Here is a 21968-nt window from a genome sequence, read left to right on the forward strand (position 1 = left end):
GTTCAATGCAAACACGCGAAGAAACGGTAAAAAGCATACCAGAAAACCAACCCAGAGTCTCATTTCCTTGTCATCACCATGTCTACCTCCTTAGCCTTACATCCCAGTCATTCTATACAGTCTCCAGCCACAGAGACCTGAAAAATCTCAGCTTGACCCCATCGCTACATAAGTTCTGTATGCAGCAGCTTGTGTACCAAGAGGCAGAGGACATCAAATTCAACATCACCTCCGATCTGAGTGTGAGCTTCTAAGTATGTTATGACCCACATCTGTTTATGACTCTAGTTCCTCAATCCACTCCTACTCCTTAACTGTGTTTCAGGCCATCCATTGCATGTATTTATCAGAGAAACTAGGCCAGAACATCCAAAATTCATTTCTTTGCTTACAAGAACTATGTAAGGAGGTCATATTCTACAGTGTACCAAATAACATAGGAATCTGGAGCAAAGAAATGCTAGAAATAACAATCATGTCTGCAATGTAAATACTGTGGTACTTAGAGTTTTCTTCCTACATGCAGTCATCCCAGTTGAAGCACAGGGCCGAGTATGATTGAAAGGATAATTGATTAGAAGAGACAGAAAACTGCTCTCAGCATGGAAGGTGAAGATGCAGGTACCTAGGCCATTATAAGCTTCTCATTCAAGTTGCTGAATGGTGTGGGCTGGGCTGGCTCACAGCCTATAAATATGTTCAACAACCTACCCAAAAGATGGTGGTGATGGTGGTGGTGGCTACTATCCAACAGGTTATGCCAGTTCATAGTACTGAAGCCTATAGATGTCTCGGTGTGTGGAGTTTGACCACCATTAGACTTACCAAAGATGTGAACTGTACTGGATGGACAGTCATAATAAATCCATTAAAGTTGTCCAGGTCTTCGATTATTTACTGGAGCCAGTTCTCAAACCTGAGAATGGATCACCGAGCCACAGCTGCAGATAACAAACACAGATACTGCTGCCACTCATAGCCTTGCTGTGTCAGCCTACGACCAGAAACCGATAATGTACAGACCCAGTACAACCATCTGATATGTTGTCAGGCACGCCATCCTGACAACCCTCTGCTGTTCTACTCCACCCTCATTACAACTGGTGACAGAAGTGGCATTGGGTAAACTAGTGTGGTCGGTTTTCAGCACATCACTGCACTAATTCAACTGGTGTGCTCAAACATGACTCCACTGCATGCTTTGTTTCTGCCAGATCGTAGCCAACAGTGTGAGTAAGCGTGGATTTATGGGGTGGGTGCTTTTGCCATGTGCGACCTATCTATTTTTGTATTTTCCCTCTCTATCCTTAATAATTAATAGTTACAAGAAGGGGGCGGGGGCAAAAAAGTTACTGCTCAAGATTGATTGCACCATTTTTGTGCTAGATTGCACAGTTACATGCGGATAATTGTAGTTTGGCTGACAACTAAAGAAGTTGAGCATAGCCAGAGGGGAAGAAACCCTAGTGTCTCCCAGTTCACCTACCCCAGTATTGGACTACACTACATCTGCTTTGATCGCACTGTTCGACAGGAAATCTGGGAAAGAAATTGAAGTCTTTCTTGAGAATATGAAGGCTGTAGTGACTTTCGCAACTTGTCAAATGACTGATAACTGAATATAACATGGTTAAAATTGACAGGCGATGCATGTGTCTTTATAGCACGACAATGGAAATTAGGTTGTGTGGAAAGCTTTGTGCATTTAGAAGTTGGACTGAACAAGTGCTGTAAGTAAGTGATACGCTGCACGCTTCCAACTGCCTGAAATTGAGTAATACTTGAAACTGAAATCACTAAAAACAAAATGATTAAATTTTTGCCAATCATGAAGTGGAAACAACTATGTTTAATAATGGAAATGGTGTCTCAGTGACATATCAGGTAACACACAAAATAGTGTTTGATTCATATTTCTTGCTGTTGCTTTTTAAATGGTGGTTGGTTGGTTCGTTGGATGGCTGATTTGGGGGAGGGCACCAAACCTGACGTCATCAGTCCTGCTGGATTAGGAAAAGATGGGAAAGGAAGTCAGCTGTGCCCTTTCAAAGGAACCATTGTGGCATTTTCCTGAAGCGATTTAGGGAAATAACAGAAAACCTAAATCAGGATGGCCAGACGCGAGTTTGAACCGTCATCATCCTGAATGCGAGTCCAGTGTGCTACCCACTGCGCCACCTCACTCAGTTTGAAATAATGGTGGTAATACTCATCTTCCACCAGAGAATTCCTTTATTACTTCAAGCTGTATACTTAGTAGAATTCAGTTGGAATTTATTTCTCATAAATAACAATACCAGCAGAAAATTTCCATGCCATTACCCTATATACTACATATACGAGAGATATTAGGAGAGTAATACATCACTATTTATTTTACTCAGTTGAAAAAAGAAAAAGTAAGTTACAGTCAAAGTATCTGCCCATTTTTCAAACTCACTCATTAAAATACTTTTCCACGTGTCTTTGAGCAGGTGAGTTTTTTCATTATCCCATGTATCTTAAGACTTCTTTATCAATGCAAATTTTCTATCAGTTAAGAAGTCTTTACATGTAGAAAGTAGCCAAGTTGCATGTGGCACGATCAAGGCTGTACCAAATGATGCACCTGATGTCTGAAGCCTGCCGAATCTGAATAGTCAGAAAAAAAACTTTTGAACAAAGTAAAAATTAAATGTGTTTTGTTCTTTGATTGATAATTTGAAGTACTCTGGGATTCAATACGAGCTTTGTGCCACATACCAGTGGCTTTTTTTATGATAGTCAAACATCAAATGATTGGACATTCTCCTTATAGCAAGAAAGATAAGGGTCTTCAGACTGTAACAAGTGTACCACCATCTTCAAAAGTCATTTCTTCATTTGAAGACCATAGTAATAAACCCATTTTCTGCTGCCTGTAGAGGTATTACTCACAAAGCAAGATGCATTATGTAAGAAATTTGTAAAAATTCTTCTTTTCTACCATGAGACATGATGTGCGTTTTGTTCCTGTGAAAAGAACTGTGGTGTCCACAAAGAACAAAGCTGCCTTGCTATAGTACGCTTGAACACACATTCATTTTCTTCCATTAGTTTCAGTACTGCAGCAATATTCTATTTAATAAATGCCAGAGGAAGTCAAGCTATCCGCAGAGAGCCCTTGAGATTGACATTTTATCCTGCAACTCTTTGAATCATCTCAATACGGTAAAGTGGCGTAAACAAAGGTGCCATTCCTTTAAACCACAGACCAACTGACAGCCTTCAACCCAAGTCAAATAATTACCCAGGCCTTTGGGTTTTCTTCTTCCACCATCCGTACCCTCTCTTGATACCAAATGATCCTACAGATATGTGAAAACACAGAAGTAAGCTGAGTTCTTGGCTATAGAACATTTATTAACATGGAGGGAAGCAGGTTGTATCTTGTAATTTGGTAGCATCACACATAATAGCTACACACACATGCACATGCCACTCCACTGAGGACAATCCTTGAAAAGTTGTGAAATTATAGGCCTTTTCAATTACACAGCATTTTGTAACACCTAGCAGGTTTAAACATTGGACTTGTTTTAGTGGAGGCAGGTTTAATCCACACAGTTAAATTTATAGTTTCCATTGTATGTTTTAAACAATTTCACATAGTGGGGTGGAACACACTGTAAAGTGGATTAAATTTAATTAATCTGATATAATTAAATTTTCCTAGAGGCATTTGAGTCTCATCTTTATCAACAATAATAATGGAAGCTGAAGATATGATTTAAAATTTGTGCCATAGCTGGGACTTGTAGCCAGGTCTCCTTGGTTGCTAGGCAGGTATGCTAGCCATTACACAACCACAGCACTACAACTAGCATAGCTGCACAGAATACCCTAGTAAAATGCCCTCCCTAACACAAACTTCAATTCACATATTCAGCTTATTTTCCCCTTCTTAGATCATCATACAAATGTCTCAAGGAAAATTTAATTATATCAGATCAATACATCACCTATGCCTGAGGTACAAGCATGACTTCCCCATTACGTACAATGCTGAGGTTCTATTCCAATATTGGAGAGCCTCAGCAATAGTAAATTATCGCAAATTTATCTAACTTTTACAATTCCACTTTAAGTGCCAATGAGCAATAAGAAGGAAAAAATCTGTAAAGACTTATTTGACTCACCATTCTTCTTAATTTCTTCATTATTATCAATAGTCAACTGTTCAGCTAACTCAGATAATGATCCTTCAATGCTGAAACGGAACGTCTGAGAAAGCCTGCGGCGAATCCTCTTCATACTCATTTTAAGGCACTCAGTTTGGAAACTAGCAAACCAAATTAACAATACTGTCTGAAACAGGAGAGAGTTTAACACATAAAATAATTTTTTTTAATAAAAACTCTTATAATCAAATTTAAACAAAAGGTTTTATGTTTTCCCCCCACTCAGTACACAAAAACCACTATCACTAATATAACTTTTTTACTTTGGTCATGGTCGCAAAACATTTTCTCATAGGTGCACACATTAGTTAGTAAACCGGGGAGGGGAGAGGGGGAGCACTTTTCAACAATTTGAATTTTTCACTGTCAGAACCTCTGTTTAACTGATCAACAGGCCAACAGTTGAGTTCCTCAAGAGGACAAAAACTGACCACAGATTGCTCTCCATTATTATCCATAAGAAGATTGTTATTTAACAAGTACTTTTGTTTTCAATAGCATATTACTGGTACTTAATATTAACTGAGGTAAGTGAGATTTTTTCACACAATCAAGGAGGAGATTCTGTTTATTAATATACTATAAACTACTTGACGCACATTTTTAAAAAAAGTGAGTAACAGAGCTTTACCTTAATGGCTGAAGGTGGGGCAGATTTAAACAAAATTCCTAGTTCGTATGATGAATGGTATTTGGCTCTAAATGTAGAAAAATGTAAGTTAATGCAAATGAGTAGGAAAAACAAACCTGTACTGTCCAGATGCAGCATTAGCACTGTCACGATTGACAGTTGCGTCATTTAAATATCTGGGTGTAACACTGCAAAGTGATATGAAATGGAATGAGCAAGTGAGGATTGTGGTGGGGAAGGTACATGGTCAACTTTAGTTTACTGGGAGAATCTTAGAAAAATGTGGTTCACCTGTAAAGGAGACCACAAACACAACGCTAGTGCAACCTATTCATGAGTGCTGCTCGAGTGTTTGGGATCTTCACCAGCTTGGATTAAAGGAAGATATTTAGGAATTCAGAGGCGGGCAGTTAGATTTGTTACTGGTAGGTCTCAACAACACACAAGTATTATGGAGATGCTTCATGAATTTAAATGGTTATCACTTGAGGGAAGGTGACATTCTTTGCACAGAACACCATCAAGAAAATTTAGAGAAGTAGCATTTGAAGCTCATTGCAGAATAATACTATGCTGCCAATATACCACAATGATAAGATATGAGAAATTAGGGCTCATACAGAGGCATACTGACAGTCGTTTTTCCCTCGCTCTATCTATCAGTGAAACAGGAAAGGAAACTACTAATAGTGGTACAGTATATCCTCCGCCACCCAATGTCCGGTGGCTTGCGGAGTGAGTATGTATGTAGATGCAGATTGCAACAAAACCTGGGGGTAGATTTCAACGCTGTTGAAATGTCCCTCGCAGTGCATCTAAATTATTTCTTTAGAGAATAATACACTTATGGAATAATTTGTACAAAGTAAGTCGAAAGATGTGTCTTAAATTAGTAGCAAGCGAAGAACAAATTGTAATGGGCATGAACGCAATAAAAGATTAAATGTCTCTTATGCTGTAGATCTATTTAGAATGTACTATTCTGCTTTATTTGACAGATTAAGAAACAGTAATGCAGTGGCCGAGTGACAGTAATGAAACACCACCATCACCAAACTGTTATCACTTGATGTATACAAGTCAACAAGTTTTCGTTGCAAATGAAGAACATTAGCTTGGTGATTACATTATTAATATTTAAGGACTGTCTCACAAACAGATATGACAGCTTGCATAAAAATATGCAAAATAGCTGGGTTCAAGCATACAAAGTAGTTGGAATGTAAATAAATATTGTGAATTGACTTGGTCAAGGGTTTCAGGGGTCGTTATCAATAGTTCACCTAATGAAAACCTGAACAAACTAGCATAACAAGAGTAGCAACTTTTAATAAAGCAAATGACACATAATTATGCAGGTACTATTATTTCAGATGATTCCACAGTAGACTGAATACACATCCCAGATGCTTCACTTACTTGCTTGAAGCTGCACTATTGCATGAGAACCTGTAGTTCAGTCAGCATTAAGAAGATCCCCGACAATTGTAGTGCGCCTACATCAACCAATCATGTAATGCAATTTTGTAAACATAAATATGAATGCGCCTCAGCGTTGTCGCAGCTGTTGTTTTCGCTTGCAACCATTAGCGCTACACAGCTGAAAGCCGAGAACAGCACTGCTTTCATGCCAACTCACAAGCTGTAGTCCTACGCCTGCAAGAGAAAAATCAAATATCTGTTTTAAGCAAGCACAAATGAAGAACATCTGAAAATCCAGCCTTTTCCTCAGGCAGGAGTAAAATGTGAAAAACAAAGACAAAGACCCCCCCCCCATGAATAACGGACCTTGCCGTCGGTGGGGAGGTTTGTGGGCCTCAGTGATACAGATATCTGTACCATAGGTGCAACCACTATGGAGAGGCATCTGTTGAGAGACCCAACAAATGTGTGGTTCCTGAAGAGGTGCAGCAGCCTTTTCAGTAGTTGCTGGAGCAACAGTCTGTATATTGATTGATCTGGCCTTGCAACGTCAACCAAAATGGCCTGGCTGTTCTGGTAACTGCAAATGTCTAAAAGCAAGGGGAAACTTCAGCCATAATTTTTCCTGAGAGCATGCAGCTCTATTGTATGGTTAAATGATGACAGCATCCTCTTGCGTAAAACATTCCAGAGGTAAAATAGCCCCCCTGTTGATCTCTACTTAGGAGGATGTCGTTATCAGGAGAAAGAAAGCTGGTGTTCTATGGATCGGAGTGTGGAATGTCAGATCCCTTAATCGGGCTGGTAAGTTATAAAATTTAAAAAGGAAAATGGGTAGGTTAAAGTTAGGTAGAGTGGGAATTAGTGTAGTTCGACAGAAAGAGGAAGAGGACTTCTAGTCAGGTGAATACAGGGTCGTAAATACAAAATCAAATAGGGGTAATGCAGGTGTAGGTTCAATAATGAATAAGAAAATAGAAATGTGAATAAGCTACTATGAAAAGCATAGTGGATGCACTATTGAACCCAAGATAGACATGAAGCGCACACCTAACATGGTAGTACAGTTTATATATGAAGTAGCTCTGTAGATGAAGAGAATGGGGAAATGTACAATGAGAAACAAATTATTTAGATAGTTAAGGGAGATAAAAATTTTATAGTCATGGGGAACTGGAATTTGATAGTAAGAAAATGAAGAGAGGCAAAAATAGAAGGTGAATATGAGCTGAGGGGAAGGAATGAAAGACGCCAAGTGGTATTTTGCACAGAGCATAATTTAATCATCGCTAACACTTGGTTTAAGAACCATGAAAGAAGTCTGTGTGTATGGAAGTGACCTGGAGACACCGGAAGGTTTCAGATTGATTATATAGTGAAAGCCAGGGATTGCAGAATCAGTTTTTAAACTGTAAGATATTTCCAGGGGCAAATGTGTACTCTGACCACAATTTATTGGTTATGAACTGTACATTAAAACTGAAGAAACTGCAAAAAGGTAGGAAATTAAGGAGTGGAGCCTGGATAAAATGAAAGAGCCAGAGGTTGTTGATAGTTTCAGAGGGGGAATTAGGGAAGAATTAACAAGAGCAAGGGAGGAAGAATGGGTAGCTTTGTGAGGTGAAACAGTGAAGGTAGCAGATGATCAAATAAGTAAAAAGATGAGGACTAGTAGAGATCCTTGGGTAACACAAAAGATGTTGAACTTAAATGACAAAAGGAGATATTTATAAAAATTCAGTAAAGGTAGCAGGAAAAAGGGAATACAAATGTCTAAAACATGAGATTGACAAACAGTGCAAAATGGCTAAGCAGGGATAGCTAGAGGACAAATGTAAGGATTTAGAAGCATAGATCACTAGGGGAAAGATAGATACCATCTACGGGAAGTTGAAGAAGCCTATGGAGGAAAGAGAACCACCTGTATGAATATCAAGAGCTCAGATGGAAAACCAGTCCTCCACTGAGGGGAAAGCTAAACGGTGAAAGGTGGAAGGAGTACATACAGAGTCTATACAAGAGAGACGTACTTGAGGGCAGTATTATAGAAATAGAATACGAGTTATGTTAAAAAAAAAAAAAAATCACAAAATTTTTTTATGTTTACCTTTTACTCATTGTGCATGGTCTCCTTCAAAATACTATGTTCCCAATTCATACACCGCTCCCAACATCGTTTCCACTTCCAAAAGCAGTCTTGTTACACCTCTTGCTGAATCGTGTGAAATGACATCTGTACATCTTCTTTCATCTCATCTATCATTGCAAATCTTCATCCTTTCAATGGGGTTTTCAACTTTGGAAGTTAAAAAAAAGTCTGCAGGGGCCAGGTCTGGAGAGTACAGAGGATGAGGTAGCAAAGTGACTGCACTTTTTGTGCAACAGTCACACACCAAAATGGATGAATGTGGGGGTACGTTATCATGATGCAAGAGCCATACATTGTCTCACAAAATTCAGGTTATTTCCTTCTCACATTTTCTTGCAGGCATTGCAATACGTTCCAATAGTACCAATGATTAACAGTTTGTCCCTGTGGCACAGATTCATGATGAACTAATCATTCAAAGTCATAGAAAACTCTCAGCATGGCTTTGCATTTGACCCGGCCTGACAAGTATTTTTTGTCTTGGAGAATCTTTCCCAACTCATTGTGAAGATTGAACCTTGATCTCAACATCATAGACCCATGTCTCATCACCAGTTATTATTCTCTTAAGGAACATCTCGTTCTCATTTTTGCGATCCAAAAGTTCTTCACAGATTACGATGGAAAAGTTTTTCTGGTCTTGACTCATGAGCCATGGACGAACTTTGTGGCAACACGGTGCACTCCAAGATGCTGTGTCAGTATTTCATGACATGATCCAACTGAAATGTTACATTCTTCTGCAATCTCTCAGACAGTCTGTCTTCAATTGGCATGGACAATTTTGTTGGCGTTACTGACATGAGCATCATCAGTAGACGTCGAAAGGCGTCCTGAGCGAGGGTCATTTTTAACTTCTGTCTGGCCATTTGTAAACCGTGTGAACCACTTGTAACACCGAGTATGGCTTAAGCACTCATCACCATAGGCTTCCTGCAGCATTTGGTGTATGTCTACAGATTTTCTTGTTTCCTGCAAAATTTAATGTAGACACATTGCTCCTCTAACTCTGCCATCTCGAAATTCGCAAACTGTATGACACAACGTTCCACTCAATACAGCTCTGAACAATAACTAACAGACATAAAACAATGAAACTTCCAGTAGTTACACATTGAACACAGGTGTGTGCAGGGATGCCAACTGCATTTCGCTCCAACACTCATTTGCACAAAATCACAAATGTTCTGGAATTTTTTGAACAGACCTCATACAACATAAATGGAGATGAGATGGGGGAGACTTGACACCATGAAAATAATTTGAGAGGGCACTGCAAAATCTAAGTCGAAACAAGGTCCCGGGAATAAACTACACTCTATCAGAACCACTGATAGCCTGGGGAGAGCCAGCCATGACAAAACTCTTCCATCTCGTGAGCTAGAGGTATGAAACAGGTGAAATACCATCAGATTTAAAAAAGAATTTAATAATTCCAATCCCAAAGGAAGTAGGTACTGAAAAGTGTGAATATTACTGAACTATTAGTTTAATAAGTCGCTCCAACACAAATTCTTTACAAAAGAATGGAAAAACTGGTAGAAGCCAGACTCGGGGAAGATCAGTTTGGATTCCAGAGAAATATATGAACATGCGAGGCAATATTGACCCTATGACTTCTAACAGAAGATAGGGTAAAGAAAGACAAAGCTAGATTTATAGCATTTGTTAACTTAAAGAACATTTTTGACAATATTGACTGGAATACCCTCTCTGACAGGGGGTGAAAGGCTATTTACAATATGTACAGAAACCAGATGACAGTTATGAGTCCAGGGGAATGAAAGGGAAGCAGTGGTTGTGCAGGAAGCGAGACAGGATTATAGCCTATCCCCAACATTATTCATACTTTACACTGAACATGCATTAAGGGAAACAAAAAAAAGAAGAAAAAAATGGAGTACGAATTAAAGTTCACGGAGAAGAAATAAAAACTTTGAGGTTTACTGATGACATTGTAGTTCCCTCGGAGACAGCAAAGGATTTGGAAGAGCAGTTGAATTGAATGGACAGTGTCTTGAAAGGAGGATATAAGATGAACACCAACAAAGCAAAACAAGGATAATAGAATGCAGTCAAATTAAATCAGGTGATACTGAGGGAATCAGATTAGGACAATAGACACTTAAAGCAGTAGATGAGTTTTGTTATTTGGGCTGCAAAATAACTAATGATGGCCAAAGTAGAGAGGATATAAAATGTAGACTGGCAATGGCAAGAAAAATGTTTCTGAAGAAGAGAAATTTGTCAACATCAAGTATAGATTTAAGTGTCAGGAAGTCTTATCTAAAAGTATTTGTATGGAGTATAGCCTTGCACGGAAGTGAAACTTGGACGAGAAACAGTTTAGACAAGAAGAGAATAGAAGCTTTTGAAATGTGGTGCTACACAAAAATGCTGAAGATTAGATAGGTAGATCACATAACTAATGACGTGGTACCGAGTATAATTGGGGAGAAAAGATATTTATGGCACAACCTGACTAGAAGAAGGGATTGGTTCATAGGACATATTCTGAGACATCAAGGGATCACCAATTTGGTCCTGGAAGGGTGTGTGTGTGTGTGTGTGTGTGTGTGTGTGTGTGTGTGTGTGTGTGTGTGTGTGTGAGATACATTCAAAAAATATATCTTTAGTTGACTTAAAAATAAAAAGAGCTGATCTCATTTAGGTGCTGAAAAGTACCACATATCCCCTATTGAAATGTGTCCCACTACATGGTTAAATTTCAACAAAAAGATGCTTCAATTGAAATATAAAATTTTACCTTTTGTTTATTACTAGGAATTGCAAAAAAGTTCTACAAGTTGCCCAGCATACTACAATAATTAATGGTGCTAACTATAAAAGAATATAACATCGTTTCATAGGAAAAATTATTATCTACAGTTTCTTGACATGTGCTCCCACCTTCCCTCCTAAAACCTTTGAGTGCCTCAACATTACTCCAATTACAAAAAACTTCAGAAGGATCCGAATATAAAGATTTTTTTAAAAATCAACTGGTAAAAGCATCTTCATTCTCCTCCGAAGATAAGAAGCTGCTTTGTAAAAGAGAAGCATGCCCACCTAGACACTATGGATTACCCAAAGTGCATAAACCCGAGGTTCCTTTGAGGCCAATTGTCAGCACTGTAGGTGGCCCCACCAACAAGTTAGCTAGACACATTGCCTCATTGCTGCAACCTTACGTTGGTAGGACTGACAGTCATATTAAAAATTCAGCTCATTTCATTAACAAGTTGAAGGAAATGAGTGTGGGCCCAGAAGATATCTTCGTGAGTTTTGATAATGTGTTGTTATTTACCATGATTCTGGTAAACGAAGCTATCTCATGCATAGAAGATATTTTTCCTACTGACGTTGTGGCATTATTCCGACACTGCCTCACCACAACCTACTTTCAATACAACAGTGACTTTTATAAACAGATTGACAGGTGGCTACGGGTAGTTCTCTTAGTCCTGCTGTGGCTAACTTGTTTAAGGAGATTTTTGAGCAACAGGCGTGGCAGACTGCCAGTAAGAGACCAGCCAGCTGGTATCACTATGTCAATGACACTTTCACAGTATGGACACATGGAGCAGAGGAGTTGAATGCCTTCCTGACACATCTAAACAGCCCAAAAATCCAATGTACTATGAAGACAGAGAAGTGCCGCAACATGACATGACATGGACTCAACTAATGTCTGAAGTAGTGCTGGAGAAAATTAACACCATGAATCTTGCAGGGCTGTCCATAAATCCGTGAGAGTACGAGAGGGTGGAGATCTCTTCTGAACAGCACATTGTAAGGCATCCGATACACGCTCGATAATATTCATGTCTGCGGAGTTTTGTGACCAGTGGAACTGTTTAAACTCAGAAGACTATATTTTCAGACGTTGTTGACAAACTTCTTATGGTACCAGCAGCTATTCAGTATAGCAGGATGATTGGCACACAGCCATTGATGAGTGTGTCATTTGGAGCGCAGCAATTTCTGTAGTCAGCTCAGCTAACTGCGACTGCAGGGATGAGAGAGTCACTGCAGGCATGAATTTTCTGGATGTGTCTGTGATTAAATGATGGGGTGGAACATTGGGCCATAAGGTGTATAGAAAGGCCACACATACTGATCATTATCTGCATAAAGATTCAAACCACCACCCTCGACAACCAAGAGGTGTAATAAAAACCTTGGTACAACATTTGTGAAACTATTTATTTAAAAGATCCGACTGAACATCTACGGTCGACTTTCGTGAAGAATGGCTATTCTAGCAAGGAGATAGATCGAGCACTTCGCTCTAGGCAGAGAATCAGGAGCAACGATGAACAACAGCTGCCCAACGACAAGGTTTTTCTTCCATTCATTAGTAAGATCGCATTGGGAAATAAGCAAGTAGGGGGTGCAAACTGTTTTCAGACCCACTAGAAAAATAAAAGAATATTTAAGATCAGCAAAAGATGCAAGACATCCTTTGGCTACACTGGGGTATACTAAATTCCTTGTAGTTGTGGACAGGTTTAAATCGGTACCACAAAGAAAAGTGTTAACATCCATCTTGTTGAACATAAGAGGAATTGCAGCCTGGGTCACACAGGTAAATCGGCCATAGCAGAACATGTTTACCAGAAACGTAATCATGAAATAAAATTCAGTGAGACGAGTGTCATATCTAAAGCATCGCATTATTATGCGCACACGAATAGAGAGGCTATCGAGATTGGTTAACACCATAATAATTTTAACAGGAAAGAGGAAAGTGTTAAACTGAATAAAATTTGGATGTCAGTGTTGCACCGGAAGTGTGACGAATGATTAATTTCAATAGAGAATGTTGGCATTACCAGAGACAATCTCAAAGCCGACACCTTGTGATGGACAGTGGCGCCCTCTGCACTGCCTATACAATCAGCGTGTCCTCGAGTTCTCTTTGCAGTTCGTCGCTTTACCTCGGAGGCCCATGCTCAGCAATTCACTCTCACCTATCTAGTCTGCAAACAAGGCAAACACTCATGACAAATAACAATTCAAGAGAGAGACCAACTGGTAGATTATTGCTTCATAACTGATTCATATTAAACTCCACCACTGACAATGCACATTTAGGATCATGGTTACTAAAGTTAATAAATCAGTCAAGAAGCCTTGGACAGCATTCTTATCGGAAAGGGCCAATAAGCAGTTGTTAGCATCCCACTTAGACAATGAATTCACATCATTTACTTGCAGTTTGATGGACATAGAGGATTTATGGGTGAAGTTTAGTATGTCTCGAGTAAGTGGATTAAGAATGGAAAAGATCCACTGCAGTTTAACATCATCATTTGGAAAATGCTGAGAAACCAAAGACTGCTGCACTTTCAGTTCAAAAGAGAAAGCGCAAATGATGACAGGCAGAAGTTACTAGAGATTAATGCATTTGTAAAAGGATCGATGCGCAAAGCGTTCAACTATCACTGTAATACCTTAGCAAAAGATATTGCTGAAAACCCAAGAAAATTCTGGTCCTAAGTAAAATTGCTAAATGGTCTGAAGGCTACTATGAGTCACTTGTTGTCCAGTATGGTGTAGCACTAGATGGTAGCAAACGGAAAGCTGAAGTTATAAATTTCGCAATTACGAAATTGTTCACACACAAGACTCTTACAAGCATACTATCATTTGAACATCACACAGACTGCCATACAGAGGGGACAGTAATAGACATCACCAGCATAGAAAAACAACAGTGTGTTGAAAACAAATAAGTATCCAGGTCCTGATGGAGTCCCAGTTCAGTTTAATAAAGAGTACTCTGGGGCATTAGCCCCCTACTAAGCTTGCATTTAATGCAAATATCTTGCCCAGCGCAAAGTCCCAAGCAATTGCAAGAAAATGCAGGTGACTGCTGTATACAAGAAGGTAAAAGAACAGACCTGCAACATTACAGACCACTATCCTTAACACCAGTTTACTGCAGAATTCTTGAACATATTTTCAGTTCAAATATAATGAATTTCCTTGAGATGGAAAAGCTTATATTCACAAATCGAGCTAATGCGAAACTCTGTTCGTCCTTTTCTCACAGGACATTCTGTGAACTACGGATGAAGGGCAATAGGCAGATTCCATATTATGAATTTCCAAAAAGCATTTGACAGGGTGCCCCAGAGCAGACTGTTAATGAAGGTGCAAGCATACAGAATAGATTCCCAGTTATGAGAGTGGTTCAAATACCTCTTATGTAATAAAACCCAGTATGTTGTCCTCGGAGAGAAGGGTATCATCAGGAGTGCGCCAGGGAAGTATGTTATGATTGCTATTATTTTCCAATATACATAAATGACCATACAGACAGAGTGAGCAGAAATTTGCAGCTGTTTGCTGATGATGCTGTGGTGAATGGGAAAGTGTCATCATTGTGTTACTGTAGGATGATATAAGATGGCTTAGACAACATTTCTAGTTGGTGTGACGAATGGCAGCTTTCTCTAAATGTCAAAAAATGTACGTCAGTTTTGACCAGTAGGAAAAACGAACCCATAATGTTCAAATAAAGTATTAGTAGTGTGCTGCTTGACACTCTCATGTCTATTAAATATCTGGGCGTAATATTTCAAAGTGATATGAAATGGAATGAGCACACAAGGATTGTAGTGGGGATGGCAAATGGTTGACTTCAGTTTATTGGAAGAATTTTAAGAAAATGTGGTTCAGCTGTAAATGAGACTGTGTACAGGGTACTGGTACAACCCATTCTTGAGTACTACTTGAGTGTTTGTGATCACCACCGGGTGGATTGCAAAAGTTATTTAAGCAATTTAGAGGCAGGCTGCTAGATTTGTTGCCGATAGGTTCGAACAACACACAGGTATTACAGAGATGCTTCAGGAATTCAAATCAGAATCGCCAGAGGGAAGGCCACATTCTATTCAAAGAACACTACCGAGAAAATTTAGAGAACCAGCATTTGAAGCTGACTGCAGAACGATTCCACTGCTGCGAATGCACATTTCGCACAAGGGCCATGAAGATATGGTGGGACAAATTACGGCTTGTGTGGTTCCCTTGCTCTATTAGTGAGCTGAACAGGGAAGGAAATGACTAGTGTTGGTACAAGGTACCCCCCCACCAAGTACCATAGCACATATGTAGATGTAGCTGTAGTACATATTCAATAACATAAGACCTACACATTTACAGTCCCTCAATCGAATAACGTTTCAAATAAATTACGATATTTTTTGATCATTTTCTTCATGTGGTGTACCATGTATTTCTTAGAAGATTTAGGTTTCCAACTTGGTGATTGTTGACAAGTGTTCACTTTATTAAAGCTTGCCAATTTCAACCTTACATGCCATTTTCAAATGCAGTTATGGAGCCTGGCTCAGTATGTATCAAATTCGTTTCCTTTTGTAATGAAAATAGTTTTCTTGTGGCCCCGGACTACAGAAGACAACACCCTGCAACCCACTGTACACTACATGATGGAAGATACTATATTGTTGCCTTTCCTGTTCCAATTATAAACAGAGAAACTGATAGACAGTATGCTCCCATACAAACCCTACCACCTTCTTTTGTATTTGTGTGTTGCTGTCAGGTACAATGTAATGAATTATATCTTACTTGCTTACTTTTACACACACACACACACACACACACACACACGCGCGCGCGCGCGCGCGCGCGCGCGCGCGAGATTCAATGTTTTCCCTGAATCCATGCCCGTGAATTCATCATTTCCTCCAGCAATGTTTGAGCTTAAAATACGCTTTACTGAGCTGCAACAGTGTGACAACAGAGATATTGGTCTGTAATTCTGCACATTCATTATTTCATCCCTTTGGTAAACAGGAGTGAATTGCACTCTTTGCTAGCCACATGAGACTATTCACCACACAAGAGATTATCAACAAATATGAGTTAGGATAGGGGGAATTCTGTGCCATGTTCTATGTAAAATCATCACGACTTAGCGCTGCCTTTGGTTTAAGTAGTAGTTTGAAAAGTAAAATCAACAACATTCAATTTATGAATGTATCATCAACTTCTCCTTCTGAAAATAAGGAAATAATATATTCTCTAAAAAATAAAAACTGATTTGGTCTTGATGGGGTTTCCAACAGAATGATATATATTTGTTCCCCTATAATAAGACCTACCGTATTTACTCGAATCTAAGCCGCAACTGAAAAATGAGACTCGAAATAAAGGAAAAAAAATTCCCGAATCTAAGCCGCACCTGAAATTTGAGACTCGAAATTCAAGGGGACACAAAAGTTTTAGGCCGCACCTCCAAATCGAAACAAAGTTGGTCCATTGTAATATGAGACACAATTTAGGTCGAATGAATGACGATACAGCTACAATAGTTTGGTTCGAGTCGTAAGCTTAGCAGTTAAGCTTTACCACGTAGCCATTTCTATGCGTCAGGCGCTCCGTCCGTATTTATACGGGTACCCTTCCTTTTTCACGTGCTTCGTCTGGTTTGAATCGATTGCTTATTTTGCTTTGATCTGATAAGTGCCGTTTTCTTCGTTATTGGTGTTTGCGTCACTCTTAAGCTGAAAATGCATTACTGCACTGTGTCATGCATTGTTTGTCGCATTCTGATAGTGCGTGTTTACGGCCTGTCGCGACTCGCGACATAGCTTGCTTTTGTGCGCGCTACCGCCGCGTACAATTTAAAAAAAAAAAAAAAAAAAAAAAAAAAGTGAAGAACCGTCTCATTAGCGAAACAATGGCAAGAGACTGCTATTTGTTGTTACTTACACTGTTGCTTTCTTTGATAATGATCAACAAGAATCAAGTAATAGACTACGTATGATAGAACATGTTCTGAACGAGAGTTAGGCGAAAATTTTTCTCCGTTTGAAAATCTTTGCGGCCGCTTCTTTATTACATCAAATTCTGCACAGAAATTAGAGTCATCTTAGATTTAAAAATCTAGTCCCTTGCCGTGCTTCATTTCTGACTGTATCACTATTAGGCATAAGAATAATACGAATACAAACATGACACGATACGTATATTGTTCCGCGTTTGCTGTTGTCTCACTAGTTTCGTAGTTTATTAGGCAGACAGGATTTAAATGAGATAGCAGCAAACACGGAAGAATACATGGCAAAATGTGTATATTCGTATTATTCTTATGGGGAAGAGAATACTGTATGTGATTCAAATTTCATCAGGTTCCTATTAGCACCCATCTCTTCTCACAGATAGGAAAAAATTCAGAACGTAGAGTTGGCCATATTGACAAAAATCCCAAACAGTCTTGCCAGTCAGATTTTCGTAGTACACTGAAATTGTGCTACATTCGAAGATGAACAATACGGAATTTGTATTTACTTCGTTGCATAATGTATGAAAATGCAGTGGTCGAAACTCGCGGCGGAGAAAAAAAGCTCGTCTTCCACTTTTTTTAAAAAAATTTATTTACTGACGCAGAGGTTTTGGCGCCAGTATTTATCTTTGTGCCTACAAAGCATGCCTGCGTAGTGCTACATATATTCGACGGCAGAAGTTAGTTGTGGCGGCACGTACCAACATTTTTCATAACTTCCGCTTGCTTTGCACTCGATTCTAAGCCGCAGGCGGTTTTGTGGATTACGAGAACCGGAAAAAAGGTGCGGCTTTGATTCGAGTAAATACGGTATCTTATTTCAAATATGCATTACATCACAAACTCAAGGCATTTTTCCAGAGAGACTGAAATATGCAGTTGTCAAGCCCCTATTTAAGAAAGGTGATATGAGAGATGTCAGTAACTACCAATCTGTTCCACTGCTGATATTTTTTAAAATATTTGAGGGGGGGGGGGGGGGGGGAGGGAGGAGGATTTATTCTTGCATAGTATCTCACCGTAACAATAATAATATCTTCAGCAAATCACGATTTGGATTTCAGAAGAATTACTCTACTGAGAATGAAATTTACATGTTCACTCACCAAATGCTAGAGCGCTTGCTGACGGCTGGCTGACAAAAAAAGAGGAGAAGCCAGCTACTCTTCAACACATTAAAACCTCCACCTTAAAAGCACTAGGGTGGAGGACACAGAGGGACAAAGGAAATGCACTAAAACTTAGATCAAATGATAAAACCCACCCTCACGAATAAAACGTAAAACTAAATCAGCCAGTGAGGCATTGTCAGATAAAATTAGTGGGAACACGTCCGGTAACCCAATGTTTCATAGCTGGGCAGTCAAAGTGGGACAGTGCACCAGAATATGGGACACTGACAACGGGGCACCGCACCGACACTCAAGAAAGTCTTCACGGCGCAGGAGGTAACCTTGGGTCGCCCAAGTGCGGCCAATGCGGAGCCGGCAGAGGACAACTGAATCCCTGCAAGAGGTCCGCATGGAAGACTTCCACACATTCATAGTCTCCTTAATGACATGCAGTTTGTAGTGTGTACTGTTACGCCATTCCATCCCTCAAAGCCGAAAAACCCTACAGCGTAAGTCAGAACGCAGGTCAGGTTCAGAGATGTCCATCTCCAGAAGCGGTTTCTGCGTAGCCTGTTTGGCCAGCCTGTCGGCAAGTCTGAACAGCAGGACCGGTCCAAGGCATAGATGGACTCCTGGATGGACACTACCAAAGGATGGCGAGGGTAGCACTAATCAATAGCTTGTAGGCTGCTCAAAGAGTCAGTACACAGACGAAACGATTCTCCGGGGCATGAAAGGATATACTGAAGTGCACGAGAGATGGCCAACAGCTCTGCAATGAATACACTGCAGCCATCAGGCAAGGAATGCTGTTCAAAATGGCCTCTGTGGACGTAGGTGAAGCCAACATGGCCATCACCCATTGAGCCATTGGCATAAACCATTTCAGAGCCCCAGAACACATCAAGAACCGAGAGGAAGTGACAGCGGAGAGCGGCAGGAGTAACTGAGTTCTTAGGGTCACACAAAAGGTCTAGACGAATCTGCGGCCTAGGTGTACATCATAGAAGTGTATGCGGATGGACCTAGATCGGATGTGGTAAAGGGAAGGACTCCAGTTCAGACAGAAGGGATTGCATGTGAACCGCAATTCTTAGCCCTGACCTGGGCCACCGATGCGGGAGGTGAACTGTCGTAGGTGGAAAAAGGAGACGGTAATTTGGATGCGCAGGAGAATTACGAATGTGTGCAACATAACTGGTGAGCAGTTGTGCACGTCGGATCTGCAATGGAGGGACTCCGGCCTCCACCAGGACACTGGTCACCGGACTCGTTCTAAAAGCTCCTGTCACTAGGCAAACGTCACAGTGGTGCACTGGGTCAAGTACACGCAACACTGAGGTTGCCACCGAACCATAAACCAGACTCTCATAGTCAAGGCGGTATTGAACAAGGGCTTTGTACAACTGCTGCAGAGTAGAGCGATCTGCACCCCAGTTGGTGTTGCTCAAGCAGCAAAGGGCATTGAGGTGCTGCCAGCACTTCCCACTTAAGATGACGAAGGTGAGGTAGCCAAGTCAATCGGGCATCGAAAACCATTCCTAAGAATTTATATGTCTCCACTACAGTGAGTGGATCATCATGAAGGTAAAGCTCTGGTTCCGGATGAATGGTACGACACTGACAGAAGTGCATGACACACGACTTAGAGGCCGAAAACTAGAATCTGTGGGCGAGAGCACATGACTGTGCCTTGTGGATGGCTCCCTGTAGGCACCGCTCAGCAACAGTACTGGTGGAGCAGTACGAAATGCAGAAGTTGTCTGCCTACAGAGAGGGTGAGACGAGCAGCCTAAAGCTGCTGCTAGACCGTTAATGATTACTAAAATAGTGATACACTCAATACAGAGCCCTGCGGGACCCTATTCTCCTGGATATGGGCGGAACTATGGGAGGCACCAATTTGGACACGGAAAGTACCGAGCAACAGGAAATTCTGGATAAAAATTGGGAGCAGGCCTCTGAGATCTCACCCACATAATGTGGCAAGGATATGATGTTGCCAGGTGGTGTCATACATTTTGCGTAGATCAATAAAGACGGCAACAAGGTGTTGGCGTCTAGAAAAGGCTGTTCGGATGCCAGACTAAAGGGACACAAGATTATCAGTGGTAGAGCGCCCCTGGCGGAACCCGCCCTGACGTGGAACCAGTAGGCCATGTGACTCCAGGACCCAACCCATCCACTGACACACCATACGTTCCAGCAGCTTACAGACAATGTTGGTTAGGCTGATGGGCCGATAGCTATCCACATCAAGCGAGTTTTTACTGGGTTTGAGCACCGGAACGATGGTGCTCTCCTGCCATTGCGATGGAAAGACGCCATTGCACCAGATCCGGTTGAAGATGACAAGGAGATGGCACTTTTAGTCAGACGAGAGATGTTTAATCATCTGACTATGGATCTGATCCGGCCCAGGAGCTATATCGAGGCAATGTGCAAGTGCGCTGAGGAGCTCCCACTCCGTAAATGAGGCATTATACAATTCACCGTGGCATGTAGCGAACGACAGGACTTTCCTTTCCATCCGCCGTTTGAAGGTGCGAATGGCTGGGGGGTAGTTCGACACAGAGGGTCGAGCAAAGTGCTCAGCAATCGTGTTTGCGTCAGTACATAGCATGTCATTGATGGTAATGCTAGGGACACCTGTTGGGGTATGGTACCCAAAAATATGTTTGATCTTTGTCCAGACTTGGGAAGCTGACGTATGGCACCCAATGGTCGACATGTACCTCTCCCAACACTCCTGCTTCCGTCATTTGATAAGTTGGCGAGTGCGCGTATAGAGCCGCTTAAAGGCTATCAGATGCTCTAGGGAAGGGTGTCACTGATGTTGCTGTAGAGTTCACAGACATTCTGTAATTGCCTCAGCAACTTCCAGCGACCACCAAGGGACTGTCATTTGTCGGGGGCACCCTAAAGAGTGAGGGATCGAGTTTTCTGCTGCAGAAATGATTGTGGTAGTCACCTGCTCAACCATTACATCGATGTTACCATGTGGGGGAGAGTCAATAGTGACACGAGAGGTGAAAGTTTCCCAGTTTGCCTTGTTTAAAGCCCATCTGGACAGGTGTCTGTGGGCCTGACGATGGGGCAGTGACAGGAAGATGGCAAAGTGGTCACTACCACCCAGGTCATCATATGCTCTCCAGTGGATAGACGTGAGAAGTCCTGGGCTGCAAATTGATAAATCAATGGCCGAGTAACTACATCGAACCACACTGAAATGTGTGGCGGCCCCAGAATTTAAGAGGCAGTGTTCAAACTGAAACAGTAAAGTTTTGATATCTCTCCCTCGGCCAGTAAGCGCAGTGCCACCCCACAAGGGGTTATGGGTGTTAAAATCTTCAGCCATTGGCAGGAGTCCCACTAGCAGAAACCTGGGAAGGGAGTGGCCCAAGGGACCCCTTCATAGCGAGAGGAGCCAAAGAAGCCTTACACTTCTCTGGCCCAGAAGTGGGGACTGAAATCCCCAATTGTTGGGGGGGGGGGGGGGGGGGGGGTGTTGCCCCTGAAGTAGATGGTGCAGGAGCAACAGGGAGGGAAGTGCCCCCCACCATCGAAGGGGCAGGTGTAATCTCCCAGTTCTGAGAGGCAACAGGAATTCGAGGAAGTGATGGGGCGACAACTG

General features: G+C 41.1%; 1 protein-coding gene across 2 annotated transcripts in view; it reads right to left on the reverse strand.

The window, feature by feature from the left end:
- LOC124555034 (cyclin-dependent kinase 17-like) overlaps positions 1–21968 on the reverse strand; it is a 204598-nt gene that overhangs the window by 152751 nt on the left and 29879 nt on the right. Inside the window, exons 2-3 of one of the 2 annotated variants that reach the window (XM_047128797.1) lie at positions 13237–13383; positions 4158–4326 (exon numbers count right to left, since the gene is read on the reverse strand). In XM_047128797.1, the coding sequence (XP_046984753.1) occupies positions 4158–4278 (121 nt within the window). In that variant the 5' untranslated portion in view covers positions 4279–4326; positions 13237–13383. The remainder of the gene's footprint in view (positions 1–4157; positions 4327–13236; positions 13384–21968) is intronic. The other variant, XM_047128796.1, reaches the window with a different exon arrangement.

The sequence above is a fragment of the Schistocerca americana genome, chromosome X (assembly GCF_021461395.2).
Source record: "Schistocerca americana isolate TAMUIC-IGC-003095 chromosome X, iqSchAmer2.1, whole genome shotgun sequence".
Lineage (NCBI taxonomy): Eukaryota > Metazoa > Arthropoda > Insecta > Orthoptera > Acrididae > Schistocerca > Schistocerca americana.